The sequence below is a fragment of the Hemiscyllium ocellatum genome, chromosome 5, assembly GCF_020745735.1.
Source record: "Hemiscyllium ocellatum isolate sHemOce1 chromosome 5, sHemOce1.pat.X.cur, whole genome shotgun sequence".
In the NCBI taxonomy this organism is placed as follows: Eukaryota; Metazoa; Chordata; class Chondrichthyes; order Orectolobiformes; family Hemiscylliidae; genus Hemiscyllium; species Hemiscyllium ocellatum.
In genome coordinates, this window is record NC_083405.1 from 17,425,697 (window position 1) to 17,446,872 (window position 21,176).

Here is a 21,176-nt window from a genome sequence, read left to right on the forward strand (position 1 = left end):
CAAATTTCAATAATCCAAGTCTCCGTTGCAGCCAAATGCCATAATAACAGCAGTGGTTCCTGAATTTATGTTGTATCTTTAGTACAATGGAGAGAAAGAAAAAATGCATTTTAATACAATGGATTATTCAGTTCAGGTACGAAGAAATGAAATATTATGTTTTCATTCAAGAACTGAAATCTATATTTATCTAAATAATCCTATTAATTTAAATGTTCTTAAACCAACTACCCAGCACTGTTTTAAACATTTTCATTTTCATTAGTTTTCATTCAAATTATGTGCATGGAAATTGTGAACATCTTCAATTTTGATTTGATCGATGCAACTCTTGAAGTCAAAGCAAAAGAAGAATTTCTTCTGTCACAGTACACTTAGCATCACTTACACAACAAATTTCACGTTTTCAGATCTTTTAAGTATAACTTTGAGCTGTTTTTCATCCTTCACATGTTGAAGGAGCTGATATTTTCATTTTTTGTCTGTGTTTTCCAAGTCCTTTCCTTTTGTTCCATGTTTTCACACCATAAGCCAATGGCGCAGCTGTAGGTAGTAAAATGTCAGTTTTTAAATTGAAATTCTTATATTTTTCATGACATGCATATCTCTTTTGGTGTTGATTATAGTCAGATATCTTTAAAATTTGTTCATCTAAATATTCCTCCACTTCACGACATACAGAAGAATCTTTTTGCATGATAAAAGATTTTGTTTCTGCTTACTTTGTTTCTACTCTGACTGTCTCCCTCCATTTCTGAAAGGTTCACATGCACAGTTGTTGCCTTTTGGGTTTGTCGCAGTCAATAATACTTATTGTGTGAGCCCTGAAATTGATTATTCTGTTAAAAAAGCTGAACAGCATTCTTTGATTGATGTCTCTGGCTTTCTGATCTCTTCTGTTGTTTGCACATTGCTAAGTTATGTAAGTGAAAAAAAATTAAGTACTTACAGTTTCTGCTATTGGCACTTTAAAATGTCTGGATGATTGACATTTATTAACCTTTAATAAAATTAGCTTTTTTTAAAGAAAGAGAAAGATAAGGTATCTATCAATTTTTAAAAAAAATTTTTGAACGCTTTGTACAGTTGCAACGGGGTTTTGTTAATATACAGAGTGTCTCGTCATTGAATTGGTATGGAGAAGATATAATTTGGCATGAAGGTTATAATGAGTCATAGAGGGTGCCACAGGGGCAAAGCTTGGCACTGGTGGTATGTGAACTCATGGATGGACAGACTGTATCAAAATCATCACTTGCAGTGGGGAGCATGGGTAAAACATTTGGAACTTCACTTTCAAAATGTTCCCTTATCCAGGTGATGGTGCATGATACTCCAAAGCCCCATCAACTCTTTGGAAAGTTGACCTGCCTCCATGGAAAATGTAAAGGATGAGAACATGCTTATCCTTTCTCTGGAGCTGACAGGTCAGGAGTGTCGGGGGTAGGCTTAGGATTGAAACCACCCATGCACTGTTAGGCTGGCCAGTGAACATTACATTCACACCAGATCGAGACACTCAGGCCAAGTGGGCTGTTAGCATTAGGACTTGACCTAGACTATCCCAGGTGCAGGGAACCTTTGACTGTGCTCATGTGAGACTAGATTAGAGTGGTGCTGGAAAAGCACAGCCGGTCAGGCAGTATCCGAGGAGCAGGAAATTCGACGTTTCAGGCAAAAGCCCTTCATCAAGACTCAAGACTTTTGCCTGAAACGCTGATTTTCCTGCTCCTCGCATGCTGCCTGACCTTTCCCAATACCACTCTAATCTAGACTCTGATTTCCAGCATCTACAGTCCTCACTTCTGCCCTGTGCTCATGTGACATCATTAGCAAATCGGCTCCTCTATAAACAAGAAAGGCTTTCGTTCCCTAAAATGAGGAGGTTGTAAAACCATTGTTCATGCAGGCATGTGAGGTTTACAGAAAGGTACTGTAAATTTCACATTCTTACACAACCCCAATTGCCACAGCTCTTCAAGTGTTCCGATCCTATTCCTGGCTAGATGCTAAGGGACAATATGCTATCCACTGAAGTCATGGTTACTGACATCTTTATGTAAATGAGTACAAAAGCACAAGACAAATATAATTGTTGCTATGTGACTGGAAGGGCCACCATTGATAAGGCCATTGTTTACATGGTACTGTACCTTTGAGGTCTTGAGTGAGCCCAGTGAGTAATCCATACCATCAAGGCTATACATACAAACATACACATTAGGAGTGGAAATAGGCCCTTCAAATGTCCTCTGTCATTCAATAGAATATTGGTTGATCTATTTGTGTTATTGTGATCATTGTGTGCAAAGCCCATCATCAATACAGGTCCTTATGGGTGCCTCGACACTCATTGGATTTAACAGCTGGCTAATGTCAACAATTATATTCAAATAAAAATGCAAATTATTTCAGTTCACAATTCCAAAATATTTTCTACAATTAAACATAATTTTACATTTAAGAAATTAATGTCACCCAGTGAATCTCAGTACTAGTCCATGTATATGGTAAGGTGCTCATTACAGCTTCTGTTAGATGCTCCCTCTGCACCTCCTAGATGCAATGGAGGAAAGCTCCAGAATGCTAGATAGCCTTAGTCTACATCTTGATGAAGGGCATATGCCCAAAACGTCGAATTTCCTGCTCCTTGGATGCTGCCTGACCTGCTGCGCTTTTCCAGCAACACATTTTCAGCTCTGATCTCCAGCATCTGCAGACCTCACTTTCTCCTTAGTCTACACCTTGACAATACAGTAGCCATAGTGGTAGCCATAGGACTACCAGCATCTGTCCAGGGCAGCAGAGAAGCATCTGGAGTGTCACTGTCAAAGGGATTAAAGATATACTTTCAGCCAAGGAAGCACCCTAACAGGAGTGCCCAATGCCCGAACCCTTCCGGTGCTCTACCCTGAAGTTTCACCTCCTGGAATCCTAAAGACACCTGGACAGTCCCTTTCATCCATCTATCACTTCAATGACCTCATGGTTGTCTATATGTCCCTTCAGAACTATTGCATCTGTAGTATGATCCATGTCTCTCCATTTGGCTTGCCATCCTCTCCATCAAGGACACAGATGAGATATGAGCCATGCACGATCGGATTCTGCCATTATTTGCACCAAAAACTTCATTACCCCCAGCAAACCCCAATACATCTTCACACATTTTATGGATTGGCTTGAGCCTGTGTCACTTGGGTGAAAACACCAGACGCTTACCATCTGTTTGGAGCTGAGCATTGCTGGGCCTCAATTCACTCCTCCGTGATGAAATGCCTGCAAATTTCACTACTTCCCAACAGAGTCACCAGTACTACACACAAAACCAGAGCCACAACACACTATAAAACTATACAGTCAGGAAGATGGGATGGCGACACTGAAAGCCAACCCCAAAACTGCCGTCTCCTCCAACCACCTCTCCTCACTCACTCTACCAGCTTTGTTGCTGGAACTCTTCCCCAATGACCACCTCTCTCTAGTCTTCACTCACCTGCAGAATTTAATTTCATTTAATTCAATAAGTTTGAAATAAAAAAGCTAGTATGCTGACCAAATAGCGCTTTGATTAGGGAAGAAAATGTGTTAGAACATAGAACATAGAACAATACAGCACAGAACAGGCCCTTCAGCCCACGATGTTGTGCCGAACATCTATCCTAGATTAAGCACCCATCCATGTACCTATCCAATTGCCGCTTAAAGGTCGCCAATGATTCTGACTCTACCACTCCCACGGGCAGCGCATTCCATGCCCCCACCACTCGCTGGGTAAAGAACCCACCCCTGACATCTCTCCTATACCTTCCACCCTTCACCTTAAATTTATGTCCCCTTGTAACACTCTGTTGTACCCGGGGAAAAAGTTTCTGACTGTCTACTCTATCTATTCCTCTGATCATCTTATAAACCTCTATCAAGTCACCCCTCATCCTTCGCCGTTCCAATGAGAAAAGGCCGAGAACTCTCAACCTATCCTCGTACGACCTATTCTCCATTCCAGGCAACAGCCTGGTAAATTTTCTCTGCACCCTCTCCAAAGCTTCCACATCTTTCCTAAAGTGAGGCGACCAGAACTGCACACAGTGCTCCAAATGTGGCCTAACCAAAGTCCTGTACAGCTGCAACATCACTTCACGACTCTTGAATTCAATCCCTCTGCTAATGAACGCTAATACACCATAGGCCTTCTTACAAGCTCTATCCACCTGAGTGGCAACTTTCAAAGATCTATGTACGTAGACCCCAAGATTCCTCTGTTCGTCCACCTGACAAAGAACCCTACCGTTAACCCTGTATTCCACATTCTTATTTGTTCTTCCAAAATGGACAACCTCACACTTGGCAGGGTTGAACTCCATCTGCCACTCCTCAGCCCAGCTCTGCATCATATCTAAGTCCCTTTGCAGCCGACAACAGCCCTCCTCACTGTCCACAACTCCACCAATCTTCGTATCATCTGCAAATTTACTGACCCACCCTTCGACTCCCTCATCCAAGTCATTAATAAAAATTACAAACAGCAGAGGACCCAGAACCGATCCCTGCGGAACTCCACTTGTAACTGGGCTCCAGGCTGAATGTTTACCATCTACCACCACTCTCTGACTTCAACCGGTTAGCCAGTTTTCAATCCAATTGGCCAAGTTTCCCTCTATCCCATGCCTCCTGACTTTCCGCATAAGCCTACCATGGGGAACCTTATCAAATGCCTTACTAAAATCCATGTACACTACATCCACTGCTCTACCCTCTTCCACATGCTTGGTCACCTCCTCAAAGTATTCAATAAGACTTGTAAGGCAAGACCTACCCTTCACAAATCCGTGCTGGCTGTCCCTAATCAAGCAGTGTCTTTCCAGATACTCATAAATCCTATCCCTCAGTATCCTTTCCATTACTTTGCCTACCACAAAAGTAAGACTAACTGGCCTGTAATTCCCGGGGTTATCCCTATTCCCTTTTTTGAACAGGGGTACAACATTCGCTACTCTCCAGTCCCCTGGTACCACCCCCGTTGACAGTGAAGATGAAAAGATCATTGCCAACGGTACTGCAATTTCCTCTCTTGCTTCCCACGTAATCCTAGGATATATCCTGTCAGGCCCGGGGGACTTGTCTATCCTCAAGTTGTTCAAAATGTCCAACACATCTTCCTTCCTAACAAGTATCTCTTCTAGCTTACCAGTCCGTTTCACACTCTCCTCTTCAACAATACGGTCCCTCTCGTTCGTAAATACTGAAGAAAAGTACTCATTCAAGACCACTCCTATCTCTTCCGACTCAATACACAATCTCCCACTACTGTCCTTGATCGGTGTTGTGCCTACCTAATCTATTTACATGTGATGCCAGATGCAATGTGCTTTACCCTTAACTGCCTTTGGGATGACTGAGTGAGTAACTCCATTGTATCAAACCTCCAAAACCAGATGATATGAATAATAAGAACAAAGCCAAATAGCCCATATCATATCAGACTAGGCATCAGATGTGCAAGTGACGAAGGCATGCCCATCCCAATTCTGCTCCTCCTCACTGCCAAAACTAGGGAGACTGTGGTACAGACTAGTCAAAAAACAATTTTACATAATCATATCTTTCTGTTAACACAAGATACCTCCATTATCAAGCTAGATCCTGTCCCATCAATTGGTCTGACCCACCAGAGGTGGCACTAATATCTGTAGGAAGATTAAGTGACAGGAATACAACATTTTACTGAAATCAGCATAGAAAAAAAAACTCTTAGAATGGGTTTCAGTTTTTAAATTCAAGTTTTATACAGGAAGGACGGAGCAGCCATGCTATTCACCATTGACTCCAGGCCTCACACAGTGCATGCCTCATGGAATTAGGTCAAGTATGAGCGAGAAACCTCTCCCCTACTATGTATGGCAAGCCTGCAGCAGTGATCTTTCATGTTGAACAGCATTTGGAGGAAACATTGAGAGCAGCAAGGGCACAAGATGTAACCTAGATTGCTCCAAGGTCCAACAGCAAGAATGGTTTAGTAGCACTAGTCCTGTCAACAGACCTGGTCCTGAAACATATAACTTTGAGATTGGGTTTGCTGCAGGTGGGGAGACAACTAATAGAAAGAAAAATGTACTCGACTTTGTTCTCACCAACCTGCCTGTCGTACAGCATCTGTCCATAACAATAATGGTAGAGGTGACCTCCTTGTGGAGACCAGGTTCCGTGCTGAGGACAACTTCCATCACGTTGTCTGGCAAATATCTCTCTGCTATTCGGGATAGATTCAGAGATGTTATTACACACTTCTGAATAAGGTAGGGCTTGGACTTGGGATACCTGGCTTGGAGATAGGGGCACTACCTCTCCAAAGTTTTGATAATATTAATTCATTGGGTAACAAATGAAGTGAAGTCCTCCAGATAAATGTAATATGTGTACCCATGTGGCTGCTCTCAGTCTCTGCTGGATGTGGCATTGAATGATGGTCTGACAGTACAGTGGAAGGGCATCTAGCCGACTGGATCTTTACTGAAATTCTATCCTAACCTGCTCGATATCACTAGAAAACAGATTTGACTGAAGAACATCCATCTCTGTTCCAAATTTCAGGCCCTTTGTGTGTAGATGACAAACTGTTAATGTTTATTTCATTGTTTTTGTTCATGTGATTTGTCCTATATTGCTTGTTCCAATATGTCATATCTGAACAAAAAAGAAATTCACATCGTGGTTTTTATCCATGGTACAGACATAAATAAAACTATAAAACATTGATCATTTTGTCCAAGATCAGAAACTGCAATGGACTATTAACCCTGTTATTCATGTTTCATACATGGTGGCTTAGTAGTTAGCACTGCCTCACAGCGGCAGCGACCCAGGTTCGATTCCCACCTCGGGCAACTGTCTGTGTGGAGTTTGCACGTCCGCCCAGTGTCTTGTTGGGTTTCCTCTGGGTGCTCCAGTTTCCTCCCACAATCCAATGATGTGCAGGTTAGGTGAATTGGCCATGCTAAATTGCCCATTAGTGTTCAAGGATGTGTAGGTTAGGTGCATTAGTCAGGGGCTATGTAGAGTAATAGGATAGGAGAACGGGTCTGGGTGGGTTGGTGGGGATGCATTGGACCAAATGGCCTGTTTCCACACTGTAGGGATTCTACAGACTGGGTGACAGAACATCTCTGCTCTATTTGTAAAAGTAGCTTTGGCTTTTCAGTTGCCTGCCATTTCAATAGACCAGAGTAAAAAGGATGAGCTACAGATGCTGGAAATATGAAACAAAAATAGGAAGTGCTGCAGAAACTCAACAGGTCTGGTAGCAAGTGTAGAGAGAATGGTTCTGATGAGTCACTGGACTCAATATGTTTTGCTGACTTTCTGCAGCACTTTCTATTTTTACTTCAATACACCTTTCTGCTTTTGTACTAACCTTGCTGCCCTAGTTCTGCTGCAATGTTCCAGGATGAATGGCGCCTCATTTTCCGCTTCGGCACTTTCCAGCCTTGAGGACTCAACATTAACCAACTTCAGAGCATGATTACTGTTTCCCATCTTGATTCCACTGACTGACCTCCACCATTCCCCTCGCGTTTTGATGACATTGGTTTTCTTTCAGAGTGGACCTATTATCAACTATTTGCACCAATCATTCACACCTATTTTGCATCTAGATTTTTGCTTTACAACCATTAGCAGTCCTTTTCTCTGTTGCTTTCGGGACCCTCAACATCTGTTCCACTGGCTTCTCTTCCACTTCTATCAATAACATAAAAGCCATCATTTTCTCTCCCTTCTCTGTTCTGAAGGTCCATTGGATTTGAAACATTATGTTTCACTCTTTCCACAAAGACTGCCTGAATTGCAGTTTCTCCAATATTTTCTATTTTTCAGATCTCCAGTATCTGTACAATTTTGCTTTATACACACACCAAAAAGAGTTGTCTGCTTTATAAATTTGAGAAGCATATTCCACCTTCAAAGTTGCTTTGGTTCACATGGCATCAATACAAGATAATATTGCTGAAGTCCATTTCTCATTGGCTGTTACTCACAGTAAGCTGACGAAGTTCTCCATGTTCCACTAGACGCTGGTCCTTCTCAGGTGTAATCGCACAAGCTAATCTCTAAAATGATAAACAAGATTCCATGCATCAATAGCAAACAGACCATAGTGTCATCCATCCCACCTGAGCAATCTTCATTCACCATTCCTTGAGTGCACCATATAGTTCTTGCATACTTTTGGATTCTTGCTTCATGTTCGCCCCCACTGGCTGTGGTGCCCATTCCTTCAGGCATGATGTTTAATCATTGGGATTCTCTACCTTCAAAATGAGGACTTATCTCTTTAAAGATTATATAAATACTTTTTTCCTTATATTTGACATTTATGCTTTGTCTAGTGCTTTATAAAACCCTTTTAGACATTTCTGTGTAAATTGTTCTTTAATTTTTAATTCTGCTTAAAAAGTGACATTCAATTGAACCGTGCAAATGTAGTAGCACTGATATTCATTTGAGATATTTTAAACATTTCCTTAAAGATTATAGTGACACATTTGCCTCTTTTTTTTCAGTATCTCACTCTCCCTCATTAGAGTATTACGATCATCATTCCTTGGTCAAGTGATAGGCAGTTTACTGTTTACCCATGTTTTTCTGAATAGGCTACGATGCAATGCATATGACTGACCCCTGACAATTATCTTTCAATTGCAGTTTGTCAGAGCACAGTTCTGATGGAGTGGGATTGGAGTAATATCTGTTTTTTTTTTCAAAATGTGAAAATTCAATGTGTCCCATGCCACCTGTCTTTTCTGCATTTTTAATATTTCATTTGCCAAAAAAAAATTTTTCATATTATTTAGAAGTTCTGTATGATACTATTTGCAGACTATTTAACCCATTAAATCCTATGATCAGATCCTTCTTACCTGTTGCCTTTTTCTATTTTACTAATGAATGGAATTATTTCTGTTTTCCACCTGATGAATGATTATAACTGTTATTATGCCTTTTTTATTTTATAGATGCTGACTAACTTGCTACATATTTTTAGCTTTATCCTATGTTGTCAAATGATTGAACAGATATGAACAGAAGCATTAATTATAAAGTTCATGAAGTGACCTATATGAATGATCATGTATGAATCTTTATTGATTGATTATAACCGAGCCTTACAGGTTTACAGCATGGAAGCGTGCTCTTCGGCCTAACTTGTCCATGCCATCCATTTTTCACTATTAAACTAGTCCTATTTCCCTTCATACCTATCCCATCCATGTATTTGTTCAAATATTTTCTTAAATGACAAAATTGTACTTGTCTCCACCACTATCTCTGGCAGCCTGTTCCAGACACTTCTCACCCTCTGTGTGGAAAAATTGCCCCTCTGGATCCCTATGTATTTCTCCCTCCTTACCTTAAATCTATGCGCCTAGTTTTAGACTCCCTTATTAGGAAATGTGGTGCCTTTTTTCAAAAAAAATGATTTATTTGCATCAATAAATAACTTTTTTTTGAGTTTGGCTGTAATGAAAACTTTTCTCTGAATTTTAGACACGAAGAACAAAAATAAGGAACAATAAATCACTTAATAGCTCTCAAGTCTATAACAAGAGCAAAAAAAATCCATTACTAATGAACAAATATGAGATGTACTCACCTCACGTAAGGTTCCACGCAGGCTGATACATTTGTACACGGCAAAAATGGGTACAATTGCCATTGAAGATATGGCAATACACCATCCAATGACATTGGCCCAGTCTGGAAAGATGTAATTGCCGTATTCTGGTGCTTTGAATGTTGAAATGCTGACGACCACAACAAACTTTATTAAATAAAGTTGGGAGGAAAGATGGAAACAGATAAAGCGGTTGTTAAGTTTGTCCTATGACAGTTTTTACACTTAGATGATTTTGATGAATAACTGAAATAAAGATTTACACTAAAGCCACTGATGGTTCCAAAACAAAGGGATAAAACTTCCCCTTCTGAAAAATGCAATATTTCACATCGCAGTAATAGGCCCTAATGGCACTGAAATTTCCCACCTCATATTTATTGTTTATCAATGATTATGCTACCTCAAACTGGAAATAATTGGTGCAATCTACCTTTTTGAACTCCTGACTAGTCATAGCAGGTGGCCGATGTTATAACTTGCACTTGCTGACGTGCTCTTCCTGTAGTGTTTGCAACACAAGACACGAATTATTGCATTTTAGTTGCTGCATCATGAGCCAAGTGCTGGGTAATGCAAGCAGAAAATATCTAGAATGTTGCTTACTTAGCAGCTGGTGCATCTGAGAAGTGCACCATTTGCTGTTCATCTGTTGAAAATGGGAACTATAAAGAGGATCAAAGGCAGAGCATGTGTAATTCTTCGGCTTTAACCTTCCTCCTAGATCGCTTAGCTTGACTGTTGTGTGCATCAGGCCTCAAGAGGTCTGTATACTATTATCATTATCCTCCCTACATGTATCTTGACCTGTTTCAGTTACAACGATTATACATTTAAAGCAACTGCTCAAAGAAATTTGGGTAACTCTGTGCCACTAACAAATTCCCTGTGCTGAATAAGCAACGTGCTTCAAACAACATATGAACTGGCATTATATGAATGTCCAAGCAGCACATACTTGGAGTAGAGGTCCCAGTACTACGCTGATAGCTCAGCTTTGGAAGCATACTAAAACTGCAACATCTCCATGCTCTGGTATCAGTAGGAGTGTGTTTATGGAAATTGTCACTGTGTATCCATATAGAAATTTAAATGGCTAAACATTATTTAAGAAAAGCGTTTCCTCAATAATGAAAGCTCTGAGAAGTAACAGCATAACCACTATCTAAATATTACACCTCTATTATTTCAATGAAATCATTAATGCAGATGTAGCAGCTTATTGCTTCATTCCTTTTGGTTGTTGACCTCATATAATTTTATGAATAAAATATTATGGCAGGAAATTTAATGAGACCTGAAAACAGATATGAGAATAGGGAATTGCACTATTGTGTGATCACACATCTGAGCATAGTGATTGTACTACCTTGCAAATAGTGAGAGCTTATGAGTTAAAGCTGGCCTGCTCTACTTAAAGTGAGCCTGCATGTTTGCATACACAAAAAGTTGTCTCAAGTTGTCTAAAGTGGGATGAAATAATAGAAAAGGAGAAAGTCAGTGGATGTGCAATGGTAAATATATAAACAGATATTGCATAATGCTCAACAAATATTTAATCCAGTCAAAAAGGACTCAATGAGCAGGATGAACCAAATGTGATTTAAAAAGGTGATCGAGGAAAGTATTCAATTAGAAACCAAGGCATTCAAAGATGCGTAAAATAGTGGTATGTCAGAGGATAGGAAATTATTTTAGAAGTCAGCAGCAGATGACTCAAAGACTAATAAGGAGGATGATAATTGATTATGGAAGTAACTTGGCAAGAAATATATAAAAAAAACACCAAGAGCTTTTCACATATAGAAAGAGAATGAATGACATAGAATCAGAGTCATACAGATCTACAGCACAGAAAAAGGCCTGTTAACCCATCAAGATTATGCTGGTCAAAAACAATGACCTAACTATTCTAATCCCATTTTCTAACACTTGACCTTTTATGCCTTGGCATTGCAAGTGTACATCTAAAGACTCCTTACATATTATGAGGGTTTTTGCCTCTACCACTCTTACAGATTGTGAGTAGCCAAAATAAGTGCGGGACTCCTGGGGAATGCAACTAGGGAATTGATAATGGGGAACAGGGAAATGGCGAATAATTTAAATCAATACTTTGTGCATCAGTCTTCAAGGTGGAGAATATTATAAACATTCCAAAGATAACATAAGCAAAGTACTAACTGTAGGAAAGATCTCAAATCATGATGGATAAATATTTGAAACCTAATGGGATTAAAAGTGATCTAGTGCAGGACTTTAATGGCCTGTGTCCAAGGGTTTAAAGGAAGTGGCTGAAGATTTAGTAGAGGTATTGATCAAAATATTCCAGAACTCATTGGATTCTGGGAGGATTTTGGTGGACTGGAAAACTGTGCCTATGATGCACTGTTCAAGAGGAATGGAGGCAGAAGTTAAGAAACTATAGGAGAAAATGAGGACTGCAGACGCTGGAGATCAGAGTCGAAAGGGTGGCACTGGAAAAGTACGACTGGTCAGGCAGCATCCGAGAAGCAGGAGAGTCGACATTCTGGGCATCAGCCCTTCACTTTTCAACTCAAAATACTATAGGCCAAATAGCCTAACATCTGACATTAGGAAGGTCCATTATTAAGGAAGAAATACTGGGCCATTTAGAAACACAATGCTATAAAAGAGTCATCATGGTTTTGTGAAAAGGAAATCCTGGATAACAACAAGCAGAGTTGCTAAACAGGTTAATGTAGCATGCTTGAATTTTCAGAACATATTTAATAAGATGCCACACAAAGACTATTACACAAGATAGGAGCACATGGTATCAGGGCTAATGCATTCATATGTATTAACCTTGCCAACATGCAGAAGACAGAGTGAAACTGATGAGCCATATTCAGGTTGGAGTGCCACAAGGATCAGTCCTAGAGCCACGATTATTTATATATTTATTATATCTGTATTAATTATTGAGAGGAGAGGGCGCAGTATAATGTATAATCACTAAAAAAAAAAGAGTTGAATGATTTTGATTCCTAAATGCGAGGATAAAGACTGCCTGAAAAGCATAGACAACTGGTGGCTGATAACCATTGGCCCGATGCTGCTACGACTTTTCACGAAATTAGTGCCAAAGCGCCTCAGTGAGACCGTCAAAAGTAGCAACAGGCAACAGGGGTTTCTAGCAGCCACTCCCAGGTGCAATGAAAACATTGTCATCCTCGAGAACATAATTAAGGGAGCAAAACATAACAGTAAGGACCTCCCAGTTGATCTGGCAACAGTGTTCGACTCAGTTGGGCACAAACTACGGTTGAAAATGTTGCAAAGAGCACATTTTCCAAAAGCCTGATCAAGGATCTCCACAGTGGCAATATAACTGTGGTGGAAGGGAACAATACTTATACTACTCCAATAGACATTGGGAGGGATGTGATGCAGGTCGACCCACTCTCTCCGATATTATTTAACATCGCTCTGGATCCTTTGATATGCTTTCTGGAGAAGGCAGACTCAGGGGTCGCCATGCACCTGGGTGGCAGAAGAGTCAACTGTGCGACTTTGGCCTTTGCAGAATGACATAGCCCTTCTGAGTGACTCTCACACCAGCATGGCGAGGAATCTGAATCTGCTTCAGTCATAGTGTGACCATACGGGCCTCAATATTAACATTGTGAAGACAAAGGGCTTCCACTTTACGTTTAAGAGGAAGCCCTTCCTGTACAATTACTTCACTAACTGGAAGCTGTGTAACGCTTATATAAACCCAGGCGATACTGAGAAGTGCCTGGGTGCTTGTACCAACCCATGGGCAGGTGTGACAGAAGGGGAATGTGAGGAGAAGCTTAAGACGGGAGTGAAAGGAATACAGGCAGCATCCCTCCGACTGAGGCAATGCCTAGAAATCCTAAAAACCCATGTCATTTCCAGATTGTATTTTCATTTGATCCTGTCTGAAGCATCTTGAAGCAGACTCATAAAGCTGGACCAGATCGTATGCAACGCCATGAAAGAATTCCTCCACCTTCCACCTCCTACCACTGATGGAGTCCTGTATTCTAACAACCAGAACGGCGGTCTAGGTGTGCCGAAACTGGAAGTGCAAATTCCATCCATGATTGTCCACAAATGAGAGGCACTGGATGTGTCCAAGCACGTGATCATAAGGACCTCCTTCCAGTATAGAGGAGAATGCGACAGAGATACCATTGCAGGACTGTGAGAACTCAAAGTCCTCAAAGAAATTGAAGATTTCCTACCTGACAGCCAAAGTGGCAGCAAAGGGAAAATGGATCCAACGACTCACATCCAGGCAATTATGCCAGCACTACAGGAGGCAGATGCTGGGTGACAGAAACTGCCCAATAGGTGTGCAGGATGGAGAGAGTGGAATAAAAGTGGTGAAGGCCTGGATATCAAGGGGCAGGCATTCAGTATTACAGAGATGACAAGATCTCAAACTCTTGGTTGAAACCAGCAATTCAACTGAAATTCTCACGGTTTATAAACAGCTATACTCAACAAGAGCCACCCTATCATGGGGAAGACCAAACAGAAACAAAACTTGCCGAAGGTGTGAGACAGCTATCGAAACCATTTCACACATCTCAGGTTGCTGCCCATTTGTTAAAAACGCTCGAATAAAACACCATAATAAGATCGTAGCCCAGTTGTGGAAGCATGTCAGTAATTACAGCTGGACATCATACGTTGAGCCAAAGTTATTCATGAAAGACGGCTCACTATGGAAACCCGATCTCGTATTTTAAAAAGATCAAAGGATTGTGGTTGTCAATGTCACAGCATGGTACAAAAACAACAGCAAAACGTTGGAAACGGCATGGTGTGTAAAAACAGAGCAATATAACCACCTTAACACCGAGATAATGGAATTGGCGGGAGACTCTCAACCCAAGGACTTTGGCTTCATGATGGGCGCTCAAGGCAAGTGGCTGCTTGAATAACATGCTCATGAAATTCCTCAGCATTGAACCATTCCAAACATTCGCCCAAAGTACATCCAGGCTCACCTTATCACTGACACTCAAATTATTACACCTCTTCTGAGCAAAATACCGCAGACCGGCTCTGGCCGGAGACAAGGACCGGCCAACCCTCACTGAACAGATTAACTAAAAATAATAAAATGAAAAACGGGGGCGCCGGTCCATCAAAACCACCATCAGTTCTGACACCAGACTGTTATATTACCCCTTGGTTTGAGCCTCATATAAACATCAACATTACCTGGACCCTGGCCCGTGGTAATGCTAGAAAGTCTAAATGTCAACAGGTGACATAAAGACTTGGAAAAGGCAATTGTGAGTGTGGATAACATGTTGGAAAAGGTTATAAGAGATAGGATTTATAATCGTCTAGAAAGGAATAAGTTGATTAGGGATAGTCAACTTAGTTTTGTGAAGGGTAGGTTGTGCCTCACAAACTTTATTGAGTTCTTTGAGAAGGTGACCAAACAGGTGGATGAGGGTAAAGCAGGTGGATGTGGTGTATATGGATCTCAGTAAGGTTTTTGTGATAAGGTTCCCCATGGTAGGCTATTGCATAGAATAAGAGGCATGGGATTGAGGGTGATTTAGCAGATAATATCAGAAGTTGGCTAGGTAAAGGAAGACAGAAGATGGTTGTTGAATGGAAATGTTCATCCTGGAGTTCAGTTACAAGTGGTGTACCACAAGGATCTGTTTTGGTTCCAATGCTGTTTGTCATTTTTATAAGTGACCCCAATGAGGGCGTGGAAGGTTGGGTTAATAAATTTGCAGATAACATTAAGGTCGGTAAAGTTGTAGATTATTGAGGGGCATAGGTAAGCTGCAGAGTTGGGTTGAGAGGTGGCAAATGGAATTTAATGTGGAAAGTGTGAGGTGATTCACTTTGGAAGGAGCAATAGGAATGCAGAGTACTGGACTAAAGGTAAGATTCTTGGTAGTGTAGATGAGCAGAGAGATTTTGGTGTCCATGTACATTGATCCCTGAAAGTTGCCACCCAGGTTGATAGAGTTGTTAGGAAGGCATACGGTGTGTTAACTTTTATTAGTGGAGGGATTGAGTTTTGGAATCATGCAATCATGTTGCAGCTGTACAAAACTCTGGTGTGGCTGCACTTGGAGCACTGTGTACAGTTCTGGTCACCACATTATAGGAAGGATGTGGAAGCTTTGAAAAGGGTTCAGAGGAGATTTACTAGAATGTTACCTGGTATGGAGGAAAGGTCTTATGAGGAAAGGTTGAGGGACTTGATACTGTTTTCATTGGAGAGAAGGAGGTTGAGAGGTGACTTAATTGAGACATAGAAAATAATCAGATAGGGTGGACTGTGAAAGTCTTTTTCCTTAGGTGGTGATAGCTAGCACAAGGGAGCATAGCTTTAAATGGAGGGGTGATAGATAGACGACAGATGTCAGAGGTAGTTTCTTTACTCAGAGTAGTAGGGCCTGGAACACTGCCTGCCACAGTAGTAAACTCATCAATTTTAAGGACATTTAAATGGTCATTGGATGGATTTATGGATGAAAATGGAATAGTGGAGGATAGATAGGCCTCAAATTGGTTTCACAGATTGGTGCAACATTGAGGGCCAAAGGGCCTGTACTGCGCTGTAATGAGAATAGAATATTTAAGCTTTATTTCAGCCTCACACATGTGACACTTCTATTAAGCCTCAAACCCACATCTCACACCTTGTACATATTGCCAGATATTCAACCAAGGCAGGAACACCGCACAGGTGCCTGCACCACATTCAATGACAGTCTTTTCAGTTGCTTACATGACAAGGTTATGTATAATTGGAGGCACCACAGCACTTAAACTGCAAATAGGCCTGGGCTGTGTGTCCTCAATCTGATGAAGATGGAGATGATGCTCAATGTCATTGGAATGGCCAAGACTGTGGTCATTGGTGGGGCTGAAACAATGGAAGATGTGGTATGCTTATACTAGAAGATGGCTCCGCTCTTCACAGATTCCTCACTGAACACTTTGGTCTAATATATCCAAGCCAAAAGGAGATAGTCTTCCTTTCTGATGAAGACCCTCCTACAAGACCCAGATGGCCTAGGTCTAAGTTGCACATGAGGTCAGCACCACAGTAGGCTGAAAAATGCAAAACATATGAAGAATTTACTATGCTCCTCAAGGGTAAAAGTGTCACTATCTTGTCACTGCAAGCTCACACTCATGGAACCATCACTCAATTGTCAATACCACTGTGTCTGAGGATGAAGATTGTGGAATCCCAGTTGACGCACTGGTGAGGCATTCACCTCATCCTCTCCAGAGTCTGTCACCCCAGTAGATATGTTAACTCAGATATAGTCAGGGACACCAGCCAGTGATGATCACTGACCAGTATTTGCAGTTAATGTCGAAGGTGCCCCCCAAAATCTTTGGCTCTCCAAGATGGTTGAAGTCCAGCCATGAGCTCAACTTGAGGCAGGTGATGTGACTCTGGGCATAACTGACTTGTTTAACCTACAGAGACAAACAGGGAAACATCAGGCCAGATTGCCAGAGGTCCTCACTGGGCTAAAATGAAGGATGGAGGGGTTTATCTATCTTCTGTTAACTGTTGTACTTTGTCAGCATATGAGCACTTGGTTACTCCATTTTGACAGACGGCGAGAAGAGAAGGTGGAGTGAAGCGAGGGCTGCTGGGAAGGGTAAGTTTTCCCATTTTTTCCTGTCTGGGAATAGCGGGAGACACAGCGAAGGTGGAGACAAGGAGAGTGCCGGGAAGGTAAGGACTTAATATATATTTGGGCAGCGGCTAAACCCGAGATACTACACGTGAAATATCTCTCACCCGCTCCCCTCCTCTGACCGAAAGAAAAAAACTCTGTAAGGTAAGGCTTCTATTTTTTTCTTCATCTTTATTTTACATATATTTAAGTGCATTGTTTGGTTTTAGTTAGTTGATATAAAGCTAAAGCTGACAATGACAGGGGACCTCAGACCCCTGGCATGTGTCTCTTGCTTGATGTGGGAGCTCAGGAATGTGGCTAACAATCCTGACTCTTACACTTGCAAGACGTGTGTCCAGCTGCAGCTTCTGTTTGACTGCATGACGGCTCTGGAGCTGCGGATGGATTCACTGTGGAGCATCCGCAATGATGAGGAGGTCGTGGATAGCATGTTTAGTGAACTGGTCACACCACAGGTTAGAATCGCTGAGGGAGACAGTGAATGGGTGACCAAAAGGCAGAAAAAAAATAGGAAGGCAGTGCAGGTGTCCCCTGCAGTTATCTCCCTCAAACAGGTATACCGTTTTGGATACTGTTGGGGGCGATGGCTCACCAGGGGAGGGCAGCAGTTGCCAAGATCATGGCACCGTGGCAGGCACTGCTGCTCAGAAGGGCGGGAAAAAGACTCGTAGGGCCATAGTCATAGGGGATTCTGTAGTAAGGGGAGTGGATAGGGGTTCTGTGGACAGGACTCCCGGATGGTATGTTACTGCCCAGGTGCTCCAGTCAGCGATGTCACTGATCAGCTGCAGAGCATTCTAAGAGGGGAGGGTGAACAGCCTGTTGTCTTGGTGCATGTAGGCACCAACAATAAGTAAAAAAATGAGATGAGGTCCTGAAAGAAAAATTTAGGGACCTAGGAGAGAAGTTAAAGAGGAAGACCTCAGAGGTAGTGATCTTGGGATTACTGCTGGTGTAGAAATGAAAAAGTAGGCAGGATGAACATGTGGCTTGAGATTTAGTATAGGAGGAAGGAATTCAGATTCGTTGGATATTGAGACCGGTTCTGAGGAAGGTGGGGCTATTACAAAATTAATGGTCTACATCTGAACCAGACTTTGGGGAAAACTGTCCTTGGGGAAGTTTTTTGCTACTGCTGTTGGGGAGGTTTTAAACTAATGTGGCAGGGGGCTGGGAAACAGAACAGAAAACAAGTAGACAGCGAGATGGAGACTGGAGACTGTAAAAGAATCATGAAGATAGCATTAATAAGGGGAAGAGTAGGCAGAAAGCAGATGAACGCAAAAGAACTGGTGATGCCTGAAATACATTTACTTTAATGCAATGAATATAGTGTGCAAGGCAGATGAACTTAAGACTTGAATTGGTGCCTGGGAGTTATTGCAATCACAGAGACTTGGTTGAAGGAAGGGCATGATTGGCAACAAAATGTTCCAGGATATAGACACTTCAGACAGGACGGGGAGGGAAGTAAAAGGGGGGTGGGGGTGGGGGTGGAGTTGCATTGCTGGTCAGGGATTATATCACAGCTGTGCTAAAGGATGACACTATGGAGGGCTTAGGTAGTGAGGCATTATGGGTGGAGCTGAGAAATAAGAAGGGTGCAGTTACATTGTTGGGGCTGTATTACAGGCCTCCCAATAGTGAGTATGAGGTAGACAAACAAATAGATAAACAGATTATGGAAAGATGTAGAGGCAAGAGGACAGTGGTGATGGGAGATTTTAATTTTCCCAACATTGACTGAGATACACTTAGTGTCAGAGGTCTGGATGGGGTAGAATTTGTAAGAAGCATCCAGGAGGGTTTTCTCGAGCAGAATGTCAATAGTCCGACGAGGGAAGGGACCATATTGGCCCTGGTATTGGGGAATGAGCCAGGACAGGTGGTAGAAGTTGTGGTGGGGGATTTCTTTGGGAACAGTGACCACGATTCTGTAAGTTTTAGAATACTCCATAGACAAAGATGAGAGTGGTTCTAAGGGAAGAGTATTAAACTGGACCAAGGCCAATTATATTAGGCAGGAGCTGGGAAATGTGGTTTGAGAACAGCTATTTGAAGGGAAGTCCACATTTGATATGTGGGAGGCTTTCAAAGACAGTGCAGGATAGGCATATCCCATTTAAGGCAAAGGATAGGAAATGCAAGATTCGTGAACCGTGGATGACAGGAGAAATAGTGCGACTAGCCAAGAGGTAAAGAGAAGCGTACATAAGGTCTAGGCAGCTAAGAACAGAATGTGCCCTGAAGAATATCGGAAGAGTAGGACCAATCTTAAACGAGGAATCAAGCGGTCATGAAATAGGGGTCATGAAATAGCTTTAGTGAGCAGAATTAAGGAGAATCCCAAAGCATTTTATTCTTATATAAGAAGCAAATAGGTAACTAGAGAAAGGATTGGTCTACTAAAGGATAATGAAGGAAGGCTGTGTGTTGAACCTGAGAGAATGGGTGAGATTCTGAATGATTACTTTGCATCAGTGTTCACTGAGGAGAGGAACATGATGAATTTTGAGATTAGAGATAGAAGTTGATTAGTCTGGATCACGTTGACATAAGTAAGAAAGATGTGTTGGGTAGGCTAGAGTTATTAAGATGGACAAATCCCCAGGACTAGATGGGGAGGCCAGAGAGGAAATAGCTAGGGCCCTGACAGATATCTTTGTGGCATCCTTAAACACAGGTGAGGTTCCGGAGGACTGGAGGGTTGCTCACGTTGTCCCCCTGTACAAGAAGGGTAGTAGGGATATTCCAGGTAACTATAAACCAGTGAGCCTGACGTCAGTGGTGACAAAGTTGCTGGAGAAAGTACTGCGTGATAGGATCTATTTATATTTAGAAAAGAATAGGCTTATCAGTGATAGGCAACGTGGTTTTGTGCGGGGAAGATTGTGCCTTACCAACTTAATAGAGTTCTTTGAGGAAGTGACCAAGTTGATAGATGAAGGAAGGGCTGTTGATGTCATATACATGGACTTTAGTTTGGTGTTTGATCAGGTTCCCCATGGTGAACTAATAGAGTAAGTGAAGTCACATGGTGTGCAAGATGTTCCAGCTAGGTGGATAAAGAACTGGTTGAGCAACAGGAGACAGAGAGTAGTAGTTGAAGGAAGTTTCTCGAAATGGAGAAAGGTGACCTGTTGTTTGTGATTTACACAAGTGATCTGGAAGAGGGCACTATTGGTATGATCAGCAAGTTTGCAGATGGCACGAAGATTGGTGGAGTAGCAGATAGCATGAGGGACTGTCAAAGAATACAGGAAGATATAGATAGACTGGAATGTTGGGTGGAAAAGTGGCAATTGGAGTTCAGTCCAGACAAATATGAGGTGATGCATTTAGGCAGGTCTAATTCTAGAGCAAATTATACAATGAATGGAAGAGCCTTGGGAAACGTTGCTGGGCAGAGAGATCTGGGAGTACAGGTCCCATTGTACCCTAAAGGTTGCTGCACAGGTGGATAGAGTGGTCAAGAAGGCATATGGTATGCTTGCCTTCATTGGACGGGGTATTGAGTATAAGAGCTGGCAAGTCATGTTAAAATTGTACAAGACATTGGTTTGGCCACATTTAGAATACTGTGTACAGTTCTGGTTGCTACATTACCAAAAGGATGTGGACGCTTTGGAGAGGGTGCAGAGAAGGCTTATGAAGATGTTGCCTGGTATGGAAGGTACTAGCTATGAAGAGAGGTTGAATAGGTTTGGTTTGTTTTCATTAGAAAAAAGATGGGGGGGGGGGGGGTGGAACCAGATTGAGGTTTACAAAATCATGAAGGGTATAGACAGGGTAGATAGAGATAAGCTTTT

The 21,176-nt window shown here is 41.8% G+C and overlaps 1 protein-coding gene across 1 annotated transcript in view; it reads right to left on the minus strand.

Moving 5' to 3' along the window:
- Window positions 1-519: 519 nt before the first annotated feature.
- slc6a3 (solute carrier family 6 member 3) overlaps window positions 520-21,176 on the minus strand; it is a 124,715-nt gene continuing 104,058 nt past the window's right edge. Inside the window, exons 12-14 of the mRNA XM_060825323.1 lie at window positions 9,650-9,817; window positions 8,034-8,105; window positions 520-543 (exon numbers count right to left, since the gene is read on the minus strand). Coding sequence (XP_060681306.1) covers window positions 520-543; window positions 8,034-8,105; window positions 9,650-9,817 — 264 coding nt within the window. The remainder of the gene's footprint in view (window positions 544-8,033; window positions 8,106-9,649; window positions 9,818-21,176) is intronic.